Source organism: Apodemus sylvaticus, chromosome 8, assembly GCF_947179515.1.
Source record: "Apodemus sylvaticus chromosome 8, mApoSyl1.1, whole genome shotgun sequence".
Taxonomy (NCBI): domain Eukaryota; kingdom Metazoa; phylum Chordata; class Mammalia; order Rodentia; family Muridae; genus Apodemus; species Apodemus sylvaticus.
Window position 1 is genome coordinate 113,591,927 of NC_067479.1, and position 25,033 is coordinate 113,616,959.

The following is a 25,033-nucleotide window of genomic DNA, read 5'->3' on the forward strand; positions in this document are numbered from 1 at the left end:
GGGTCAACAGGTAGAAGTCCTTAAAGAGGAAACACAAAAATCCCTTAAAGAAGCAAAGGAGAACACGGGTCAACAGGTAGAAACCCTTAAAGAGGAAATGTAAAAATCACTTAAAGAAATACAGGAAAACATGGGTCAACAAGTAGAAGACCTTAAAGAGCAAACACAAAAATCCCTTAAAGAATTTCAGGAAAAAACAAACAAACATATGAAGGAACTGCACAAAACTATCCAGGATCTAAAAAGGGAAGTAGAAACAATAAAGAAATCACAAAGTGAGATATCTCAGGAGATAGACAACCTTGGAAAGAATTCATAGATACAAGCATCAACAACAGACTACAAGAGATAGAAGAATCCCAGGAGCTGAAGATACCATAGAAAACATTGACTCAACAGTCAAAGAAAATGCAAAATGCAAAAAGTTTGTAACCCAAAACATTCAGGAAATCCAGGGCACAATGAGAAGAACAAACCTAAGGATTATAGGTATAGAAGAAAGCAAGGATTTACAACTTAAAAGGCCAGCAAATATCTTCAAGAAAATTATAGAAGAAAACTTCCCTAACCTAAAGAAAGAGATGCCCATGAACATATAAGAAGCCTACAGAACTCCAAACAGCCTGGACCAGAGCAGAAATACCTCCTGTTACATAATAATTAAAACACCAAATGCACTAAACAAAGAAAGAATATTAAAAGCAGTAAGGGAAAAAGGTCGAGTAACATATAAAGGCTTATCTATCAGAATTAGACCAGACTTCTCACTGGAAACTATGAAGGCTAGAAAATCCTGGGCAGATGTCATATAGACCCTAAAAGAACATAAATGTCAGCCTAGGCTACTATACCCAGCAAAACTCTCAATTACCACAGGTGGAGAAACCAAGATATTCCATGACAAAACCAAATTTACACAATATTTTTTCACAAACCCAGCGCTTCAAAGGATAATGGGTGGAAAATACCAACACAAGGCTGGAAACTATACCCTGGAAAAAGCAATAAAGTAATTTTCTTTCAACAAACCACACAAACAGAATTGCACCTTTAACTATGAAAATACAGGAAACAATAATCACCTTTCCTCAATATCTCTTAACATCAATGGACTCAATTCTCCAATTAAAAAAAATAACAGACTGGATATGTAAACAGGTCCCAACATTTTGCTGCATATAGAAACCCATCTCAGTGACAAAGACACTCATTACCTCAGAGTCAAAGGTTGAAAACAGTTTTCCAAGAAAATGGTCCCAAGAAACAAGCTGGAGTGGCCATAATTATATCAGATAAAATTGACTTTCAAGCAAAAGTTGTCAAAAAAGATAAGGTGGGACATTTCATACTTATCAAAGGAAAAATCTACCAAGATGAACTCTCAATTCTGAACATCTATGCTCCAAATGTAACGTCACTCACATTTATAAAAGAAACTTTACTAAAGCTCAAAGAACAAATTGCACCTCATTTAAATATAGTGGGAGACTTCAACACTCCATTCTCAACAGTGGACAAATCATGGAAACAGAAACTAAGCAGAGACACAGTGAAACTAACTAAAGTTATAGGCCAAATGGATCTAACATATTTATAGAACATTTCATCCTCAAGCAAAAGAATATACCTCCTCCTCAGCACCTCATGGTACCTTCTCCAAAAATGACCATATAATTGGTCACAAAACAGGCCTCAACAGATACAGGAATATTGAAATAATTCCATGCACCCTATCAGATCACCATGGCCTAAGGCTGGTCTTGAGTTCAAACAAAAACAACAAAAACACACATACACATGGACATAGAATAATGCTCTACTCAATGATAGCTTGGTCAAGGGAGAAATAAAGAAAGAAATTAAAGATTTTTTAGAATTTAATGAAAATGAGGACGCACCATACCAAAACTTATGCGACATAATGAAAGCAGTGCTAAGAGGAAAACTCATAGCTCTAAGTGCCTCCAAAAAGAAATTAGAGAGATCTTACACTAGCAGCTTGACAACACACCTGAAAGCTCTAGAACAAAAGGAAGCAAATACACCCAAGAGGAGTAGACAGCAGGAAATAATCAAACTCAGGGATAAAACCAACCAAGTAGAAACAAAACTAACTATACAAAGAATCAACAAAGCCAGGGTCTGGTTCTTTGAGAAAATCAACAAGATAGATAAACCTTTAGCCAGACTAACCAGAGGACTCAGAGGCACTACCCAAATTAATAAAATCAGAAAAGAAAGGGAAGACATAACAACAGAAACTGTAGAAATTCAAAAAATCATCAGATCCTACTACAAGAACTTATACTCAACAAAATTGGAAAATGTGGAAGAAATAGACAATTTTCTAGATACATACCAGGTGCCAACTTTGAAACAGGATCAGATAAACCATCTAAATAGTACCATAAGTCCTGAAGAAATAGAAGCAGTTGTTAATAGTTTCCCAACAAAAAAAAAAAGCTCAGGACCAGATGGGATAAGCGGTGAATTTTATCAGATCTTCAAAGAAGAGCTAATACTGATACTCTTCAAACTATTCTACAAAATAGAAATTCAAGGAATAATTCCCAATTCATTCTATGAAGCCACAATAATGCTTATACTTGAACCAAAGGCCAAACAAGGAAAGAGAACATCAGATCAGTTTCTCTTATAAACATTGATGCAAAAATTCTCAACAAAGTTCTGGCCAACTGAATCCAAGAATGCATCAAAACAATAATTCACCACAATCAAGTAGGCTTCATCTCAGGCATGCAAGGATGGTTCAATGTATGGAAATCTATCAATGTAATACACTACATAAACAAACTCAAAGAAAAAAACCACATGGTCATTTCAATAGATGTTGAAAAAGCTTTTGACAAAATTTAACATCCCTTCATGATAAAAGTCTTGGAGATATCAAGAATTCAAGGCCCATACCTAAACATAGTGAAAGCAATATACTGTCAGCTGGTGGCTAACATCAAAATAAATGGAGAGAAACTTGAAGCAATCCTACTAGAATCAGGCACCAGACAAGGCTGCCCACTCTCTCCCTATCTATTCAATATAGTACTGCCAGTCCTAGCCAAAGCAATTAGACAACAAAAGGATATCAAAGGTATACAGATTGGAAGGGAAGAAGTCAAAATGTCACTATTTGCAGATGATATGATTATATACTTAAGTGGCCCCCAAAATTCCACCAGAGAACTCCTAAAGCTATTAAACAACTTCAGCAAAGTGGCTGGATATAAAATTTACTCAAACAAACCAGTAGTCTTCCTCTACTCAAGGGATAAAGGAGCTGAGAAAGAAATTAGGGAAATGACACCCTTCACAATAGTCACAAATAGTATTACATACCTTGGTGTGACTCTCACCAAGCAAGTGAAAGATCTGTATGACAAGAACTTCAAGCCTCTGAAGAAAGAAATCATAGATCTCAAAAGATGGAAGGATCTCCCATGCGCATGGAGTGGAAGGATTAATATAGTAAAAATACCCATCTTGCCAAAAGCAATCTATAGATTCAATGCAATCCCCATCAAAATTCCACACTAATTCTTCATAGAGTTAGAAAGAACAATCTGCAAATTGTCTTGGAATAACAAAACCCAGGATAAAGAAATCTATTCTCCAAAACAAAAGATCTACTTGGGGAATCACCATCTCCAATCTCAAATTCTACTACAGAGCAATAGTCCTAAAAACTGTGTGGTATTGGTACAGAGACAGGCAGGAAGATCAATGGAATAGAATTGAAGACCTAGATATGAACCCACATACCTAACATCACTTGATATTTGACAAAGGAGCTAAAAGCATTCAGTGGAAAAAAGACAGCAGTTTTAAAAAGTGGTGCTGGATCAACTGGAGGTCAGCATGCAGAAAAAAATGCAAATAGACCCATTCTTATCTCCTTGTACAAAGCTCAAGTCCAAGTGGATCAAGGACCTCCACATAAAACCAGATACATTGAAAGTTATAGAGGAGAACTTGGGGAAAAAGCTTGAACACATGGGCAAAGGGGAAATGTCTTGAATAGAACACCAATGGCTTATCCTTTAAGAACAAGAATCACAAATGGGACCTCATAAAATTGCAAAGCTTCTGTAAGGCAAATGACACTATCAATAGGACAATATGGCAACCAACAGATTGAGATTGGGAAAACATCTTTACTAATCCTACATTTGATAGAGGGCTAATACACAATGTATACAAAGAACTCTAGAAGTTAGACTCCAGAGTATCAAATAGCCCTATTTAAAAATGGGGTACAAAGTTAAATAGGGAATTTTCAACTGAGGAAACTCGAATGGCTCTTGTACTGGCTGGTTTTGTGTGTCAACTTGACACAGGCTGGAGTTATCACAGAGAAAGGAGTTTCAGTTGGGGAACTGCCTCCATGAGATCCAACTGTGGGGCAACTGAGGGAAGCCAGGAAGGGGGTATACCATTTGAAATGTAAATGAAGAATATATTCAATTAAAAGAAAAAAAGAAAAGAAAAAAATCTGAATACCAATAAAAGAGCCACCCTTTCGCTGCTATCTTAAAATGGCAGTCTTGAGGTCCCTCGATCACATGCTACATTCTTTTACTTGAGGCTTTAGGTCTCTTAGTAGCTATGGAATCTTTAGGACTACAAGGAGCACTTAATAGTTAAAGTAAATAAGATTTCTGTAATGAGGGTGAACATTTCAGATATCCAGTTCATCCCTTGCTGAAACAGCTTCATCTGAAGACATTTTAACACCAGGAAGTTGTTCTCAGGATCACAGGAAATATTCCAAGGCTTAGTGAGAATGACTGTTGTTAGCCAGGCTGGAGGAAAGGTGGAGTGCCCAGGGCCATCAGATCCTTCTGCATTCAGGATCTGACAGCCTTTTCACCCTATACATAAGTTGTCAGCTGCCTCTGAAGAACAGTAAATGTTCAAGAATGAAAAAGACAGGACCTTTTCTTGTAATATAGTATGTTTTGTGTGTGTGCGCGCGCGCGCGCGCGCGCGCGTGTGTGTGTGTGTGTGTGTGTGTGTGTGTGTAGAATTAAGATGGAGGGGGAGACAGAGAAGGTAGATAGATGTGGAACGAGTAGGACATGTGCACACACACACACACACACACACACACACACACACCATGCATCTTCTAGGTGACAGGTGGAACACGTGGTGAGTTATGGTTTCTGCTGCCAGTCTTCTCAAGTTATTGGCAATGGATGTGCTTAGCTCATAACAGTTTGCAAATCCAAATTAACTACTACTGCCCCATTCAAATTGTGCTGTCTGCTTCTGGTTTATTAATACTTGATGCTTTAATAGTATATTAACTCAGGCACTAAAACTTGGCCAATCCAAGTGTTGGGTGGAATTAAAGGTATAAAGAGTTGGAAAATATTTATAGCCTAAAATTCCATTAAGAAATTCTATTTAAAAATTCAACTGCACAGAAGAACATTAAACAGTTGGGACTTAATAAATTCTGTCACTGGGTGAATAGAGTGTTAGGAATTAATGTTTGGAGAACCAAGTTAATTAATAGTAATTTAGAAAAAGATGTATTAAGAAACTTGTTTGCCATGGTCCAACAAGAAGGGGGGCTGGATTTGGAGTAAGTATATTGTTCTGTGGAATAACTGGGCTTTATTACTCCTACGCCTGATTAAAAATAACATCTTGCTGTCCCAGGCCCAGGCCATTGTATTTACATTGCTTTTCTTTTGCCTTTACAAAGCATGTTTTCCTCACGTGACTACAGAACTGTCTGACTTGCCTTCACTGTAATTTTCTGCTTCCAGTCTTTCAGTTTTTTGGAAGCTGGATGGTGTTTCTCTTTTTATCAGGTACCACAGACCCCCCCAACATTCTCACACTGAGAAAGAAAGCTCCAGAACTGAATGAGATACCTTGCCCAGAAGTGGCCTGCCTTCTGTCTGCTGTCTGTCTGCCTCTGATGCGCTTTTGCATTTTCCTTTTTCAGCTGTCTCAGGGCTCTCCGGAACTCATTGAACAGAACTTTCTTACCTCAGATTATCACTTACTTCACCATTCACGGGCTGCAAACAACTGGTCCCCAAGTGACCCTGCAGGTAAGAGGGACCTGGCTTCTACAAAAAGCAAGCAGAAAGAGCAGTTTTGCTCATATAAACATCTGTCCTAAAATACCACCTCCACCACATACACACAAAAAATGGTGTATTTCTGTTTGTTCACTGAGGCAGCAGTTAGAGATACACTGAATAGGATGTAGAGGTTCCTAGAGACCATGTCTCCACACAGGCTGCTCCTTTTGTTGCTTATTAATACTATAAACAATTGCAGGGTCTCTCTGGGTGAACTGTATTTCCTTTCATTTCTTTTTTTCTTGGTTGCCTGATGAAGTCAAATCTAGGAAGATGAGAGGCAGAAATGGAAGGCTTCAATATTCAAATTGGAGACAACGTGAGGTACACTCAAAGCATCCACATCAGGATCTGACTTTCTGTTTTCTTTTTAGAATAATGCTACACAGGGAAGCTGGGTAGCATGCGATCCTAGACACAGACTCTGGATTTCTGATTCAGATCTCAGGTCAGCCACTAAGTAGCTGATTTTGCGCCTCTGAAGCTCAGTGCCTCCTTTAACATGGGAGTAAACATAAGAACATCACACTGAAATGATGGGCAAGATAAGCCATTTACAGGCCGTATAGTCGGTGTGAGGGGTCTGGCAGGCATAGCAAGAGCCAGGCCTTTGGAAGGACTCTGCATGGCAATATCCTTGAGATGCCTAAGGAGGAGAAGCAGAATCCTATTCTGCTGATATTGAAGAGTCCCCAGCAACTGCAAGAGTGCCGGACACAGACTCCAGAAGAGAAGTTTCACAGTTAGATAAATATTTGATAGCTTTCAGGGGTATATTGTTGTTAGGTAAAAAATCATTTTTTGCATGTTGTCAAGCTTTGTCTGAATGTGTATTCTTGTCACAAATCAAATCTTGGTTGATACAGTGTCATTTAAACAGAACCTGAGAAATCCCGAGCAAGATAACATGATGTCATTTGCTTTTAATAGCTGCTCCCTGATTGGATCAGTTCACCTCCTGGTCAAACTCATCAAAGTAACTGAGGTGCTTTGGTAGAAGTCTCCCAGAAGCCGAAGACTGGGCTAACTAACTCCTTCTAGGGTAGCTAGCCACCCTACTGCAGAGCAGAGGCTTAGCAAAACCTCATGCCAGAACTGGCTACACTATGGGCAACACCTTAAAACAGGGCTTTAAAAAGAGCCAATACTCTGTCTTCATGTTCCTCCCCAGGCAACTTAATAACTCTTCTCTTGTCTGCCTCCAGGGAGCATCCTCAAAGGTCAATGTGAGTTGGCTCAAGGGAAACTGACAATTGGTTTTGGCAGCTTCCCAATGCATTCAGGTGCTATGTGTCTGGAATCACCTTGACACACAGCCCCTTACCTTCCTTATCCTTGGCCAGTTTTCACTAAGCATTGCTCCTAAGTCTTTGTTTATTGCTTTGTAATGGCCTTACCTGGAGCAGTCAAACATAGAAGAGAAACAAGGCCAAGACATTTTGGAATTCACTTATTATTAATAAAATTTATTTGTGTGTGTGTGTGTGTGTGTGTAGTTCACAGACAGTATTATGGAGTCCAGGGAGGGATCAAATTCAGGTCACCAGGCTTATGACCTGCTCAATCATCTCTCTGGCCCTGAAAATTGCTTTTGAGTCTTTATAGTTAAGAAGTTGACTATATACACTGCCATTAAAATATTAATTGCCAGTAATGTATAAGTAAGGAGTTATGAATCAAAGGTTGACGTTCTGTAACTGTTAAATTTCAGGTCCACCCAGAAGCCTTGAAGTGGAAGAGGGAATCACATACGAGCAGATGCAGGTAGAGCTTCCAATGCCCCTGAATGCTTTTACTTGTATTGCTTGTAATCCTGTATTAACCAGACTGTCTGTCGATTGCAGACTGTGATTGAAGAAGTCCTAGAGGAAAGTGGCTATTACAACTTTACAACCAAGAGGTGAGATCCAGGGTTTACTTTTAAAGGTGAAAGATTAGTTGAGGTACAGTTGGCCATTAGCTCTGCTTTCTCCATCCTTGACTCCTGAAAACTGCATTTCTACAAATTAATTTTAGATAGCATTATATTTGCTTTGAGTAGACACAAACATGGGGGAATAGGTGTTGCCCCGCTTCCATGGAGACATCACTACTGTGTTCTACAATGAAGCAGAAGTTTACTACATAATAGCTATTGGCTGCTTATGAGATAATGTGCTGGAGACAATGGGAAAGCATTCATGGAAGCCATTGTTGGTTACCTTCCTCAGGAAGCACCCATTCCTGCTGATTCTGGCCTTTCCTGAGGATGGACAAAGAAGTGATTAAATACCAGAGAAATTCAATGGAAAAGAAGTCAGGCCCTGCCATTTGGGGGTTGGCCAGCATGTGTGGAAGTACTATGTCTGGAAGGGCATGCATGGGCTACGGTAGTCGCAGTTCACAGAGTTTGTCCCTCTGTGTTCCTGAACTGTCTACATATAGCATGTACTCCAGATGCTCGGGGCTGTTTTAGGATATGGGGTCCTTTTGAGTGTGTTCCCCCAATCAGGCTTCTCTTGGGGGAAGAACACACTCTCTACTGCTGTCAGAAGAGCTACTTAGTGTTAGCTTTCTAAATTATCCTGGAAGTGTTTCGTAAGGACAGCTAGTAGCCTGGAAAATGAGGACTCAAGATCAGCTTGCAAAGGTCATTACAGAGAAATTACATTCTTCTTTGAGCTCAATTCAGTCTCTTGCTTGTCTCTTCCCACTACTATCCAGCCAGCCTTTATTATGAATTACAAATGAGATTATTCAACCACTTGCTCTTTTGGCTTGATAACATATTTCTAAAATACAATCTTTGCAATCTTAGCACTGCCCTGTGATTTGGGACTGCAGAGTCAAAATGAGTCATCTTCATCTTGCAAGGGTCCATGGTTGTTAGACATCACCATCCTTCAGGTGTTCTTCTCCCAGCATCCCTGTGGAGATATATGCATTCTCACTTTTTGCTCTGCTCCAGTGCTGGGCAAATAAGCTTTTTGTGCTTGGTGTGCATGTCTCTGTTCTTGACTTTCACCATCTTATTATTTCAAGTGTCCTTGGCTTGAAGTTGTGGGGCATACGTTGTCATTCTACAACTGTTGTCACTGTGTCTGTATTCACACAGATGCTCAGGAATAAGAGAAACAAATAGCTTCACATTCTTGTAGAAAAATGGAAGACTGTATTAATGAAAAATTAGGTGTGTGCATTTATAGAGTCTTAATGCTTGACATTATTGGTTTATTTTATTGTACTTCTCTCTTCTCATCTATGACTAAATGTAAACCATACAATCTAAGCTTGAAACACAGCGGATCACAGCTAACTGATTCAGTGACTGTCCAGGTGATCTGTGCATAAGTGCTTGCCCTGCAAATATAAGGGGCCCCTACCCCGACACACACTCATGCTAAAAATAGCTAAAACAGGCACAGGGACTGCAGAGATGGCTCAGTGATTAAGAACATTGGCTACTTTTCTTGAGTTCAATTGCCAGCACCCTTATAGTGGATCACAACTGTCTAACTCTGGTTCAGGGGATTCAATACCCTCTTCTGGCCTTCCTGGGCACCAGGCATACATGTGTTACACAAACATATAGGAAGCCAGAACACCTCTAGACATAAAATACTTTGTTTATAAAATACAAAATTTAGAGATAAGAAAAAAAGGAAGTAGAAAGTCAGGTGTGGTCATACATGCTTGTAATCTCAGCACTTATTCCTTAGGCTCTGAACGCTCAGCCTAATCAGACAGTTCTCCTTGTCTTTCACCATGTGGGTCCCAGGGACTGAACTCAGGTTATCAGGCCCATTGGTAAATGCCTTTCCCCTCTGAGCCAGGTTGCTGGCCACTAAGATTGTTTAACAACATTTTTGTCATGATATACATAAATAGAAGATAGAAGCAGCTTTGAGAAGCATATATAGAGAAGATAAAAACAATGTGTGTCAGGTCTGCTTGCGTTGCTTTGTCTGTTGAGACTGATGAACCTGTGATATAGGTAAATGAACACAGATGTTCACAGGGCATTCTGTTACTTTGGATGACATTGATTTTCCAGTGTGAAGAATCACTGGTTTTTGTCGGGCTTAGAATTTAAGAAAAGTCCTGTTATTAACAAGTTTCAGCAAAAGATCAGAGCTCTCTGAGAGTTCCCATTTTATTAATTACTTTATTCATTGTGGTTTATTTATTATACTTGTTTGCTTAAGCCAGGGGTATTGAAATTTGAAGGTTGGATGGAAATGTTTGTGACTCTATGGCACTGTTTCCACTTCTAGATCTTCTAGGTGTCACTCTTTTCCATGGGGGACCAAGAGCTACACAGCCCAAAGATGAGAGCCCTGCAGCAGAAAAAAATGGAGTTTCCTGGTCAAGTTCTCGTTCCGGTGGGCTTCAGTCGAGATGTGACAGCAAGATGCCCAGGACAGCATAGGAAAGAGCTACATGCTGCGGGAGTGTTTTTACAGTCCTAGGGGCTGTGCGGCAGCCACAGTGCTGGTCTCTGTCCTCACTGTGCATTGCATGCACAGTAACAGGCTATCTGTGTGCTTCTGGGGAAAAACACAGCAAAATGGTGACCAGGGCTGGCATGGAGCAGCAACACAGAAATTCCCTTAAGGTTAAATGTGAAAACAACTTATATTTTTCAAAGGAACATTTTATATTCAAGATAGCTGAAACTAAGCTTAAAAGTATGTAGCCCTCCATATACACAGAGTAGTTTTAGATAAAATAATTACAAAGACCCAGTGCAAAATATTAGGTATCCCATTTTTTAATATTAAAAGAAATTCAGAACATGGTAGTTTATAAGAACTGCAAGACTGGTTCTCTCTGATCCACTTGGGTGCTAGAGGTTCTGAAACATGACACAGTGTAGACAGTATTTGTAACCTTGCACACAAGTATACAAGTTTGGATACTCAAATCGCAGCTAGAGTAGTAGAGTCTATTTCTATACATATGTGTCTATGGCATATGTTCAGGGATGGAGGGAGCTTGCTTAGGCTGATGCTGCTACTCAAGCTTGCTGTGTTTCTAGGGCACATTAAAGAAGTGATAGACTATGAAAGAGATGACAGTTCTTATTCTAGACCTTACTAAATTACCTGTGTGTAAGAAAAGCATTTATTGTTTGAGAACTCCCCCAAAGTTATAAACTATAAATTCCTTCTTTATCCACTGAGATGGTCCAAAGAGAAGTTAATCCTAGGAGTGAGACTATCATACCATCTCTATGTAGGGCAGATACTAGGCCACTGGGCTCGAATTACTCATCTTCAACTGGTTTCTGATAACTCCCACATGGCACCAACTCAAACTGTACATGTCCCCACTTCAGGAACAACTCATTGCACATAATTAGCAAGTTTAACTTCCCATCACTTTTGTTGTCTTTAATTACATTGCTGTATTTAGCATGTTTGAATAGTGCAATAATATTGGCCATCACTAGAACACAGTATAACCTTCCTGAATAGTATGCAAATCACTTTATTCAAAGTCATACTATTTCTTAGAATTAGTGTGTTTAACACTTAAATCACACCTCCGTTCTCCTTGATCACACACTAACCGATGCTTTTGAGGGTTACTAATGGTATTTTTGTCTTTAAGCCAAGATAACAACTAAAATACCTATAATTTTAAATATTAAAGTGATGAAACAACTCAATTTCAGCTTTCAAAAAAATTCTATCTGTATATGAATTTCACATACAGAATCCAAACATTATTATTGATTCATTGAAGCAATGCTTTATTTCTGTCTGCATAGTAATTGCTTAGCTTAACTGATATGTGGCAGATGGCAGAGCCGTAGAAGGACATAGGCTAGAGTCATGACAGAAACCCCTCATAGAATGCACTAAGCTGTGGCGTGAATACTCAGAGAGGCAAATTCTTTCTCAAGTGACAATGCATATAAATATAAAATAATGACACCCATTGCCTTGGTAAAGAAAAAAATTAATTGAGGTATTTTTTTAATGAGTGCAGTTAAAATGTGAAAGAGATACAGTTTTTCTGTACCTTTTTTAGGTCATAGGAGTGGTATTTGTTATAGAACAATTAGCAAAATTGTAAAATTGGTAAAATAAGCCAACACTAAAATAAGCCCTATTACAGCTGCTCAGGCCCAGCTGTGCAGTAGCTGCTGAGATTCCTAAAGGAAAGTGTGTATGTGCTCCCCTATTGCATTTCCATTCCCCTATCTCTGTAGCCAAGGACTCCTTATCCTGCATGTCGGCACTGTCTAAGGAAGCCATTTTCCTGCAGTAAAGTTTGCCTTCCAAAGTGCTCATTCTGTGACCTTCAGACTGGAACAAGATCAGTCATTTTGTCTTCATCAGTGGATTTGTCTTTACTGCAAAGAAGTGGCTACTTGAGACTAACACGCCTCATAATCTCTTCTTGATTGCATTTACATTTTTCTTTTTGTCTTGTATAATTTTTAATGATTTGTTGTACAATGAAATCCTGTGAGTTGTTGAATCCATCTCATTCCCAGTGACCGAATATTATATAGGGTAGAATTTGAATTAATCTCTACAGATAACTTTTGATGCACAAATGCTTCAGCTAATTATGTTTTGACCCAGCAGCTCTTTCTGTTTTTCTGTACTTGAAACTTTAATTCATTCTTTAAAAGCAAAATGCTCCATTCTCAGGAAATTGGCTATAGCAAAGATATTTCATCTTGTATTTTTTCTTGTCTTGTGACAGATGTGCAGTCTTCAAGGGAAGAAGGAGAGCAGCAGACAGACACAGATGTTAGAGGAATTTCAGAAACACACATGCACACATGCATGCATATTGGGGAGCATTATTATGAAATTTATACAAATTAAGGTCTTCCTACATGAGTGCCACCTGATACTTATTAAATGTAATGCATTTTAGTGCTTAGGGACAAATAGGGAACTGGATGATTATATCTAATTCCATTGATATCACCACCAAGTCACCACTTATATTTGAGATTTGTGAAGACAATAATATTGACTAGTTCATTCTATCAGTATTAATAAGCATGGAACATACATATACCCCCTCTTTAATCTCTCTTTCTCTCTGGGATTACTTAAGTGAGCATGATGTGTTCCTTTAGAAATGCCCACATCATGTGTGTGTGTGTGTGTGTGTGTGTGTAGATATAAAAAATTGATCTGAAGCAACTTTTATTGTTCACTTCCTACTCTTTTGAACATGTTGGTTTCAGTGAGTACCAAAACCACCGACCAGACAGTGCAGGCCACCTGATGAGGGCCACCTCTCAGCATCCAAAGCATGTAGCAGTGAATGGAAGCTGAAGGCTACCACACCCTGACCTTAAGCCTGTGTGAAACTCTGTCTGAACAGTAAATCCTTTATGTTCAAGACCTGGATGTGATACATATATGTTTGTTGCCTTTTGGATTGTGGTAATGTCCTCTGGTGTAAGGTGACAGCTTTGAATGTGCTGTTTCTATGGTTACAATGCTCTGCGAGCACATGCCACTGTTGGCTGCTGTTGACCCACATGGTTGATAACTCACATGTCTCAAGGAAGCAACTTCATGAAGAGACTTTTGTTAACTTGCATGTAACAAATGTGGCTGTTATGACTTCACTGCTGATACTATTTTGAGATTTTTAAGAGGGACAGAGAAGATGTTGCAATTTTGATGAGGTGACAGATGGATATTACTAGCTTATGCATCCTCTGGGCTATAGTCATTTGCAAAAGTAAGAATGGTATGTCCTGAAGTCCCAGAAGCTTCTTCACATGGGAAGACTGCTGGACTTCGTGTCTGTGCAGCATTTGACTCATTAGATTGGGATGTGTAAGTTGGTTCATATTGTAGAAAAGGGTTCACCTTCCTTGAAAGTGGGCTCTCGTGTTTCTGAAAGCAGTTGAATGCTGCTCCCCTTCCTTTCATTATACTCTGTGAAGCCAGCTCTCCTCTGTCTATTATCAGAAATAAGAAAATCACACGAATAGTGTGGCTGCTACATGAGCTATTCCAGGTAGCTTATCTGTTTCCTCTGAACAAGGTATTTAATCATTACGGAAAATAATGTTAGATGCAAGGTGGATGACCAGCAGGCAAGATGGATGCTTGGAATTGATATGGTGAGGTCACTAATGTACACTTGACTAAGTATTGGAAAACATGTCAAGAAAGAACTGTCTCCCCCAAACAAAGAGAGTCTATACCAGAAACAATGATCTGAGGAAGGCAATGCTTAAGGACTTGTCACTGGTTAGCCATACAATAAAGAACCCTTACTGAATGTATTATCCGACCATTTAGTTCTATATGCTGAATGCCATTGAAGCCAAGGTTGTAAGAAAGAATTCAAGACATAGAAGTGCTATTAAGTTTTAGCTAAATCCCTGACATTCCCTGTCATCTTTGCCTCATAGTTCAGTGAATTTGAGCAGGATGGTACTGTTTAGGGGAGCTTCATGCTGTGACAGAACATAGCATTTGTGGGGACCCAGAACTTCTGCCTTGTAAAGCTGACAGATTTTCCAAGGAAATTAATTCTCAAACACAATCTTTCTTTCCAAAGATAGAGGGCATAAAATTCCCAGGCCAGGGCATCACCCAGAGGTGCCTCATTGGCGGAACAGTTGATCAAAAGCCCAAGAGATCCCTGCTGTTGTGTCATCTGGGACTAGCAACTGGGCACAGTCACAGCAAGCTGGCCTCTCAGACATCAGCAGAGCTCCATCAAATTCTCACGATATCAAGAGTCCTCAGGGCAGATCCCTGTGAGGCATGGAGGAGGAGGCACTGGGCTCCATGTAGAACCGCTGCTGCTGTTGGTGGTGCTATGGACTGAGTCCAGAGCACAGTGCATAGTAAACAAGCACCCCACTCCGTTCCTAAACAAAAAACTGGCCCCAAAGCGGCAGCCTTATCTGCTTGTAAGTCAACATGGCTGTGTCACTGGGGCCCTGATTTCTTCCCCATCTTCCAGTTCAGGCTCATTTTGTATGACAATAAATTTTTTTACAAAACAATTTAGAAAAATTTGAATGGCTGGATGCAGGGATGTGTGAATACAGTTGCTCAGTGTGATTGGGCAAGGAACACTGTGGATATTTCCAGGACTTGCCAGTAGACTGCACCATGACTAGCTGTGGAAAGATCCCATTGTTTTCTTCCTCCAAACTAGGAAACAGAGATCAGATAGAAGAAAAATCATTTCAGTATTTTGCTTCCTGACATTTACTAGGTATGAACTTAATTGAAGGGCTTCCTGACTTCGATGATTTCTAGTGGTGAGTCCATGAATATCAAAAAGTGTGGTGCTGTCCTGAGAGGACCTGCAGCCTCTGTTCTCTCTCCCACAACACAGAGTTGTTTCCTGAGATAGGATCTTGTTTTGCTCTCGCACTCTCCATTCAGGTCACCCAAGTTTTGCAAGCCTTCAATGCTCTCATCCCTAGCCGCAGAAGAGAGCCTACATTTTAGGGGGACACCAGCAGTATAACAGCAGCAAGTATGTCTGTTGTCTGCCCCCCAAAGATCTCTCTGAACACAGTGAGTCTCTAATGCAACCACACAGTCATAAGATAAAAAAGGGAAAGAGATGCCTCTATGGAAGATTCCTCTGAAAGATGAAAGCATATGTTATTTTTCCTGCTATTGTGTAAATGTGCTTTATAAAATGCTAAAGAAAATAAAAATGTATTTTCAAATTATTGGAAAACAATTTCTCTTTTGTTAAGAATAAGTGGTCACTTCTTAACTTTTCCATTCTCTCCTTTGTGTTTTAAATCTCCTCCCTGACCTCCCCCTCCCACATGTCCTCTTCTCCCTTCCCCTTCCCATCTTCCCCCTTCATTCTGAGACCATTTTACTAGCTGGATCCAGTTGGTGTGGATCTTGCAAAGTATTCCATACTCCTTACTCCAGCCTTCTCATTGATAATATTACAGATGTGTATCACCACATAATTCTACCTAAGCAGCCACATATATCTGTAAACACATATATCTCGGTGTCCCTGGCCTATAATTGGTGAGTTCTTGCAACAAATATGCATTGACATAAATATTGTCAATACTGGCAGGTGAGCTAGCCACCAAGCCGGACCCCAGAGAACTCTTGGTGGAAAGAGAGAAGGACCCACAATTCTCACATCCTTTCTCCTCTTGGTGTCCCCAGAATTATCTATCCAGCACCCAGATATGGTTTTATGACAAGAACAAAAGCTAAAGAAAGAATGCATGACTTCTTTGTCAAGTTCCAGAGTGTGTCAGGCTCTCCCTTTTCCCCCTGAACCAAGCAGATCTCATGCTTGAAGCCAGCACGAGTGTGGAAAGATGGATCAAGTGCTGACGGCTCCATAGCAATTGCTATGAATTGAGTACTCTGGAGCAACACTGCACTATAGTTTTTAGAACCCTAAACACAGCTCAGCTAATCTTCTGCTAAGTGTCTCACTGCTGGAGTCAAATGCTGACTGGAGTCAATCAAATGCTACTTGCCAAGCTGGTGAGATCATTGACACTTTGGGGACTGAGATCCTCACATCTAAATACTGCCTACAGCTCCGGCCACATGACTCAGTCCATAGACAGTACACACCAAGGTGTCCGGCTTTCTCTGCGGTGAGTAGAGACAGTACCTTTTGAAACAAGCAACAACAAACAAAACAAAGCAATGTGGATCACACTGTACTGTTGGCATAGTGAGCAGGGATGTTGATCAAGGGGAGGAGACTGAGGTAGTCTGCTGGGCAAGCTTAGCAACCAAGACCTTTACCTGCACTGAGGCACACATGCACCCTGCTTCAAACAAAGCAATGCATAGACCAACTCCCCCTTATAATAGATGCATCTTTGAATATATCCTGGATCTAGGTGCAGTGAGCCTATCCAGCCTGGACTGATCAAGGCTCATGACACACTGTCTTCAACGTGAACTTTTAGAGAGAACCCCTACTTACCATGCCCTGTGCATGACTGGGGGACATGCTTAATAAAAGCCTAGAAGTGCCTACCCCTTGTCCCTGACAACCAATTCTTCCTGCTGTATACACAAAAGGAAGTAATCCTTAGTTCTTAGGTCCCATTGCTCCCTTGTTAGTATATCTACCCCGCACATTTGCTGTTGTCTCAAACTTCTGCTGCTTAGCCATTTGTGTACCTTTCTTCAATTAAGACACACATAACAACTGGAAATGCCAAGTCCAGACAACAACCGCCAGGATCAGATCCCATGCACAAGCACAGGTCAGTGATGTTACAGTGGAGTCTTTCTGTCCCAGAGTGTAATACCAAACACGACAGGAGGCAAGGGCCTGACATTCACCCCCCAGAACAACACACACATACAAAGCCCCCTAAAGCCCCTAATCCCCTAAGTGTATTTGTACATTGTAGCCGCCTGCAGCTACATGTAAACTGGGTTACCTGTTGAGAGAATTTTGGGGTCATAGGGAAGAGCGGCGAAAAGTAAGTACGGCTAAGTCAATGTTCACTGATCGAAGCCGTAAACTTTAATGGCGCCGGACCTTTTAACAGTTCGGGCAAACCCTTCCCCCCAGACTCCAGGCTGAGTTCCGGTGGAAGTTGTCTAGCTTCTCTTGGAGGTCTTCGTCTTGACTGCTCCGGCAGCTGGGTGGGTCACCTGTTTAATTCAGGAATCCCTATACCAGGAAGAACAATGAACTTAACCTTTACTACGTGCACTCCACCCTAGGTGGAGCAGAATCCTGGCTAACTGGGAGAAGTTAACCTTGACCAAAGTCAAACTCTGACCAAGTGCAAGACTGCCCCAATATGGCTCTGTACATGTCCTCCCTTTTTTTATTAATTTGAACACGAGGAGGTAGAAAACAAGTGGATAAATATCCTTCATAAGAAGGCGGGCCTTAACCAGGAGGGGAAGCATTGACCGTAATTCCTCTTAAATATTGTATAACGTCTTTTTCAGAGGAGGGGTAATAGGCTCCCTTATTATTTTAAGGACAGCCTCTCGACGTTAACCCCTATGCAATTAGGTGTACTTCCTGGGGACTCAGAAGCAGAAATTCACCTCCCCATGCAGTGCTTTGCCTCGCACGTCTCGCTGGTACCCATGTTTGTTCAAAAACAAACACACATAGATCTGAGTTCTATGTGGCTCCCTCTTTGGAGATCCACTTGTGTAAGTTTTGAAGCCAGGGGGGTCTGCAAGTGTCTTTAACAGACATGTAATCTCTCCATCCAGGTGAGCCTGGGTGGAGACAGCCAGTCTGCTTAACAGACAAGGTCAAGAGTTAAAGGTGGAATAGGATTAACTTGTCCCAGAAGTATCCAATTCAGTTGTAAATTAACAACTTTAAGGACCCAAGGCTTGGCCTCTGAGGTGGGAGAGGTAGCCTTGTGAATCAAGAATTAAGCTGTTACTTCTCAGGAAAAGTGGAGACTATATGTTAAATTAACACAGCTGGCTGAAGATTGTTAGCCATCTTCAAAATTGGAATCTTCAATATTGGAATTATTTCTAGACCAGTCTATGGTTGAGTCAGCTGAGCACAATAAGGAGAAGAGTCATTTTAACTCTTCTAATTAATTTTTCCTAAGCTAGCTTAACAGTCTCCATGTTCTGTCCCACAAAGTCTAAAAGCTTGAAGCTAGGCAATTTATCTAACCTGGGACATTTAACAATTGAGGTAAGTCAAGAACATATATCCAATATAGCTCTTATGTTACCATGGTCTGGGCATTCAGCAAGCACACAGTCAGCATATCTTCTGCAGCATTCTGTGGAAAAAACAGAGGACATGCCTTCTCCCCCAATATTAAATCAGGATCATGGCATATGTTAGTAAGTGAATTCCTTCATTTCACCTAGACATCAATATGCCTAATTACAAGATGTCATATACATTTAGCAAGGAGTTTCTTGGCATCTAAATTTTAAAATTTTCTTAAAAACATGCAAGCATAATTTAAATTATATGTACAGGGACACGATTTCCCCTCTCTTCTTTCTTCCAAGAAGATATTGTTTTATTAATTTAAGTTGGAACACAAAGTATAAACCATAACATAGGCAATAACTATGTAATTATATAAAATATAGTTGCTTTTTCTGTTAGAGCAGTTGCAACTAGACAGCCTAAAAATGAATCATTAGTCACATGTACATATTTTTTTAATCTTTTAAATTAGAAATATGAATATCATTTATCTGTAATAACTAAGTCCTCTAGGATTAACACCATTACGTGGTAGAGGTAGAAATTGAGGACATCAAGAACAAATCTTTATAATTTGATGTGTACAAAATATAAAATTATTTCAAAAACCTAAAGGACAGTCATTTAGAGAACATATCCTTTGTTCTTAGAAATTTGAATCACATTTGTATAAACTGTAGAAATTAAGAATTAGCAGTATTAAAAATGGACCAATCTTAAGCAATTATAAAACCATGAGCTATGTATATCTACTATTATTAAAAGCTTGACCTTTAACATCTTAAAAATAGCTGCTATAGCACCCAATTCAGGTATCTGTGTTGAAGCAGGGAGAAACTTAAAGGAATAAACATGTGATCTGATAGTACAAATTATCTTTTGGATAACAATTATTAATTTTGCCTAAAAATGCTTGCCATGTAATAGACCAACCATTAATAATAAATTTGATTGTTGCTTGAAGCAAGGAACAAACGTTTCCTACCTTGAAAACAGAGGTTTAAGACCTTCTGTGGCAAGCTTAAAATGAGGTAAATAAGATAAAGCCAATTAATATATCCTAACAACCTTTGAAAGCCATTTACCTAAAAATTCTAAAAGTCTATAGGAGCAAGGGCCTGTAACAAACATTCTATGAACATTATACACTGAAAATTTTAAGATCTTAACTTCTAGTATTGAAACAGAGACAAAACACTTTTTCTCACAAGACATAAGGCTGTTAGCCATTCCTTGAGGCAAAACTTTCTAATGAAATTGTTTTGTTGTCTCTTTAAAATTAGAAGCAAATGCTTTTATAATTATCAGAATGTAAAGCAAAAAACCAACCCTTTAAATTTACAATAATTTTGTAGGGAGTAGACAGGCCAAATGTTAATGCTTTTATAGCCTCCTCGACCTTTCATAGATTTGAACTGCATTTTAACCCACACCTGGATAAGTCAAAAACCTTTTTTTTTTTTTTTTTTTTTTTTTTTTTTTTTTAAAACCAAACACTCCCTAGGTGGGGCCTGTAAGGCAGAAACAATTTCTCAAAACTTCCTCACTAGCTTCCCCTGAGGCAGCTCTAAGCTTTGCATTAACTCAAATGTAAATTTTTTTTATCTGCCCTAGGATCCACCTTGAGTCCTTGGCAAGGACTTTGTATGAGATTCCTCAAATGTAAATATCTTCTAATCTGAGCCTTTTATCTAAGACCAGAACCAAACCTACAAGGAAGTTGAGGATTAAACAAAAGAAACCTGTAATTTCATGGTCAAGGGAACCTACTTGATATCAAATACATTTCTACAGAGATCTCCTTTTTAATTTTGGAGACAGCAGTATCACTCTTAAAATTATCTTAATTACAAAATGTTAACAATTACGAGCCTGCAAACTGAAAACTGTAGCCAATGACACACTGATTTTTATTGTAACTCAATGTTTTCTTGCAATATTAGAGCACAATTGTAATTTTGGAAGCAAATCTCAATTTTAAACAATCTATTTTCTTTAAAATTAATGGCAAACACATATTTACAGCACAAGGTTTGTATGCCAGTTCTTATGTTCAAGTGTATAACAGTGTAACTTATTAAAGAGACAATATTTTAGATCTTAATCTTCATTAAGTCTAATCTCCAGGCCAAGATTCACATGAAACACCATGCCAATTTAGGAGCGTCCCAAAGGCCTGTATTTCCTGGATTGCGTCATGCCATGTGGTGTTCAAAATGGCGACTACCCTAAACTACCAGCCTTAATCGTCATGCCACGTGTTCAAAATGGCGACTACCCTAAACTACCAGCCTTAACCATCATGCCACGTGTTCAAAATGGCGACTACCCTAAACTACCAGCCTTAACCATCATGCCACGTGTTCAAAATGGCGACTACCCTAAACTACCAGCCTTAACCTAACTTTTGTTAATAACATTATACCTTTTAAATCATGTGCAGTGACTTAAGCCAATACTCTATAGTCAAGACATGCAAAATATACCTTTAAATCCAATTATAAACAAGAACAAAGCATGAGTGGCGTTAGGCCACGTGTAGTTAGTTAAGATAGCTCTAACACTGAATCACCAGTTTTAAACTAACCTTTTCTTAATAACACTATACCTTTTACATAATAACCAATTAATTTATAACTCTTTAGTCAAGAAATGTAAAGCCTTATATCATTAAAACCAATTAGAAACAAGTATAAAGCGACTACATGAATTTCACAAGCCAAACCAAAGTCTTCCCAAATCTTGAGGTTTCTGGGCTTTAAGAGCGGCTTTTTCCCCAGCCATGTTTCTGTCTTGGGTGAGTGAGCTACGCTGCTGCAGCGTGGCTTTGAATCAATCCCCACACAAACTGTGGCTAGCTCAAAAGGTTACCAGCAGATGTAATCTTTACCAATTTTTTCTTTTTAACATGAAACAGTCATTCACACAAAGACACAGAGAGGACATAAACATACACATAGACAGTCGGTGCACCGGGACAAACACGGAAAGATACACAGAAAGTTAAGCGTGCTTGTTAAGCAATTGCATCCATTTTCCTCTTTAAACAGCTCTTAGAAGCTGTGGACATATGCCTATTTTTAAAAACCCCTTTCTTTTCGCCGAAATCAGCTCTTACGAGCTTTGGGCAAATGCCTACCAAATTCCTTCCCCATATTTCCCTATCTTATCAACCCAAGCAGTCCTGCGCTGGGTCCACGCAGTATGCTTGAAAAACTGTATCCATTCCTGCACTCACAACCATAGACACGAATTCACTAGCGCTAGTTTTGCCCTCTATGTTGCTTACCGTGCGGACACCATTAATTTTCACCTTTTCCTGCGAAGCTTCGCTGGATAGGGCTACCTCAGGAAATTCTCTCGTGCCAGGTCTTCCCACGTTCAGGCGCCACTATGTAGCCGCCTGCAGCTACATGTAAACTGGGTTACCTGTTGAGAGAATTTTGGGGTCATAGGGAAGAGCGGCGAAAAGTAAGTACGGCTAAGTCAATGTTCACTGATCGAAGCCGTAAACTTTAATGGCGCCGGACCTTTTAACAGTTCGGGCAAACCCTTCCCCCCAGACTCCAGGCTGAGTTCCGGTGGAAGTTGTCTAGCTTCTCTTGGAGGTCTTCGTCTTGACTGCTCCGGCAGCTGGGTGGGTCACCTGTTTAATTCAGGAATCCCTATACCAGGAAGAACAATGAACTTAACCTTTACTACGTGCACTCCACCCTAGGTGGAGCAGAATCCTGGCTAACTGGGAGAAGTTAACCTTGACCAAAGTCAAACTCTGACCAAGTGCAAGACTGCCCCAATATGGCTCTGTACAGTACATGATATAAAAAGTGAACACAACTAAGAATTTGGTCCATTGGCTCCTGGACTTGGGTTCAAATGCTTGCTTTCTAGTTTTCTACTTGGACTTCAGATCAAGGGCCATGTGTATTGAGAATGGGGAACTTACCTTGAGGAGAACTCACTACAGGCCTCCAAGAGACCCAAAATGGAAGCCGGGATGTGTAGAAGGGATAATGGGGGGAAGTGCTGAGACTGTCTCTCTGCCTCAACACCGTGGGTACCCACACATCCACCACACTGCAGGTGAATGACACTGGGTCTGATACCATGTGTGAACCTGATCTTTCTCCCTTCCTGTAGCCCCATGCCTCACCTCTCACTGCAGTCCCATCTTAAGCCATGGACACCTGGAGCTGTCTTTGCTACTTTATAGTTTTTTCTTCCACCCTTCTCCACCCATTTTCTTCCACCCATTTTCTTCCACTCTTTCAACCCTCTAACACTAGATAGGAGAGAAAAACAGAGGAAAAGAAAGAGATCCCTGAATAAAGTCCAGGGTCAGAAGGGGCAATGTTATTGTTAGACTACTTTCTGCTGATTATGGGTGTCTAGTTCCTTGGGGCACATTTGATCTTCATAGTCAGGATATCTAATTTCTTGTTGTTGTTTCTTCTTTGCACATGACCACTAAACAAACCATGGCTGCTACCATCACTACCACTACCACTCAACCAACCAACAACTAACCGGCAGATGACTACTCTACCTCTTGAGGCCCTAGCATTTATAGGCTTGCAAAAAATGTCCTCAGAATTCCAAATGTCACACAATCACAAAAACTATCTGCAGCTGGCAAAAATGACATCCCTGCTAGAGCAAGAGGCAAATCATCAGCAGCTGAACAATCTGAAGGTCAATCTGAAGCAGCCTCATATCCCATACCTGGCATTAAGATGTAAATATATAGTATTTCTGTGTTTTTCAAAGAAACCAAAACTCCAAAGTTGTTACTACAGATACCCTGTTCTGGCAAGACAGACTTTCATATGTTGCAGGGGTGGAAGTTTTTGAAAATGAGATTAAATGGTAAGGAATGGCTCATTAAGCAACTTTGACCTAGCTCCTAAAATCATTCCTGCTGCAAATTATTTTTCCTTGTTCTTTGGAATGGGTTGTCTTCTCAATTTAAATAGCATGGGGGAAATTATCACTTCTCTTCAGCTAGAGTATGACAAAATGTTAGGAGAGGTACATCAAGATTAACATCAGGGAAGAAAGTTTTCTGAGGAAGATGGTACCCTTCCTAACATGGGCACTATCTAAGAAACAGCATGTTCAAAAACAAACAAACGCAAAAACAAAAACAGCAAAACAAAACAACACACCACCAAAAGAAAACAAAAACTAACCAAACAAATCAAAGCAAACATAAGAAAAAAAAAACACTCAAGAAATACAAAACGAGGACAGTGGGCAGGGTGGGTGTAGAAGACCATCCGCCTGTGTGCCTAGGTGCTTTGGGGGATCTTTCCTCTGTTCACCATTCTTGGGAGTGTTTCTTCCTTTTGCAGTAAGCTAGCCATTTGGCTATTTCTATTCTGTGCTTAACCTAAGAGGCATGACTTATTCATTTCCCTGCTCACCCCCATTTGGATCTTCACCTGACTGCTTTTCTTTCTTTCTTTCTTTAGTCCTAGTAAAACATGTCCTTGAGCATCTTTCTAAAGGTTTGAGTCTGTTTCTAAATTGTTTTATTGATGATACTGAAATGCCCCAAAGGGAACCTCAGCTTTCCTGGTCAGAGGTCACCATTTCAATTTAAACTGCTGTGACCTTCACATCTGCTGAGGTCATTCATGGAAAACATCCATGACCCATGTCCACAGTTTAACAGCTGCAGAGAACAACTGAGAATGGGGGCCAGCTTTCTGAGTTAACAGCTGCTGGCCACACAGTTTTGGTGTCCTGGCTTTTTAGCCTCTAGAATGCTAGACACACCATAGCAGAAAGAGCTCTAAACAACTAGTGGTTCTGTGTCAGACACCAGTATTCAGGGAGCACTCAGAGAGAGGCCTTGGGAGACTTCACTATACAAGTTCAGAAATGTGTTTGGTGTCTCTTCGGTGTGGAAGAACACAGAGGGCCAGAAAGAGACTCAGCTATTAAGAGGATATATCAAAGAGGTCGTGCTTGGCACAGAATGCCCTAGGCTGGGTTTCTTTCATGACTATTCTTTAGCACACTCAGTGTGTGCTCTGCCATGTTACAATGTAGCTTTTTCAGCTTCTGATCTGGATGAGAGTGACAAATGGGAAGATTGCAGGCATGCCTCTGCTACTGAGCCATTAGAATAATTTCTCTCCAGAGTGCCATTTTTTTAGAGTAATGTATCCATTTCTATTTTTTATTCCCCCTACTCTATGGAAAGATGAATACAAATGGGCAGAAGAGGGGACAGATGACAGTGACACTCCTGC

The 25,033-nt window shown here is 40.0% G+C and overlaps 1 protein-coding gene across 5 annotated transcripts in view; it reads left to right on the forward strand.

Moving 5' to 3' along the window:
- The window catches only part of Nek10 (NIMA related kinase 10), a 197,820-nt gene extending 187,393 nt beyond the window's left edge, over window positions 1–10,427 (forward strand). For all 5 annotated transcript variants that reach the window (XM_052190707.1, XM_052190705.1, XM_052190704.1 and 2 more), the window contains 4 exons: window positions 5,975–6,083; window positions 7,828–7,880; window positions 7,961–8,016; window positions 10,379–10,427. In XM_052190707.1, coding sequence (XP_052046667.1) covers window positions 5,975–6,083; window positions 7,828–7,880; window positions 7,961–8,016; window positions 10,379–10,427 — 267 coding nt within the window. The remainder of the gene's footprint in view (window positions 1–5,974; window positions 6,084–7,827; window positions 7,881–7,960; window positions 8,017–10,378) is intronic.
- Window positions 10,428–25,033: the final 14,606 nt, after the last annotated feature.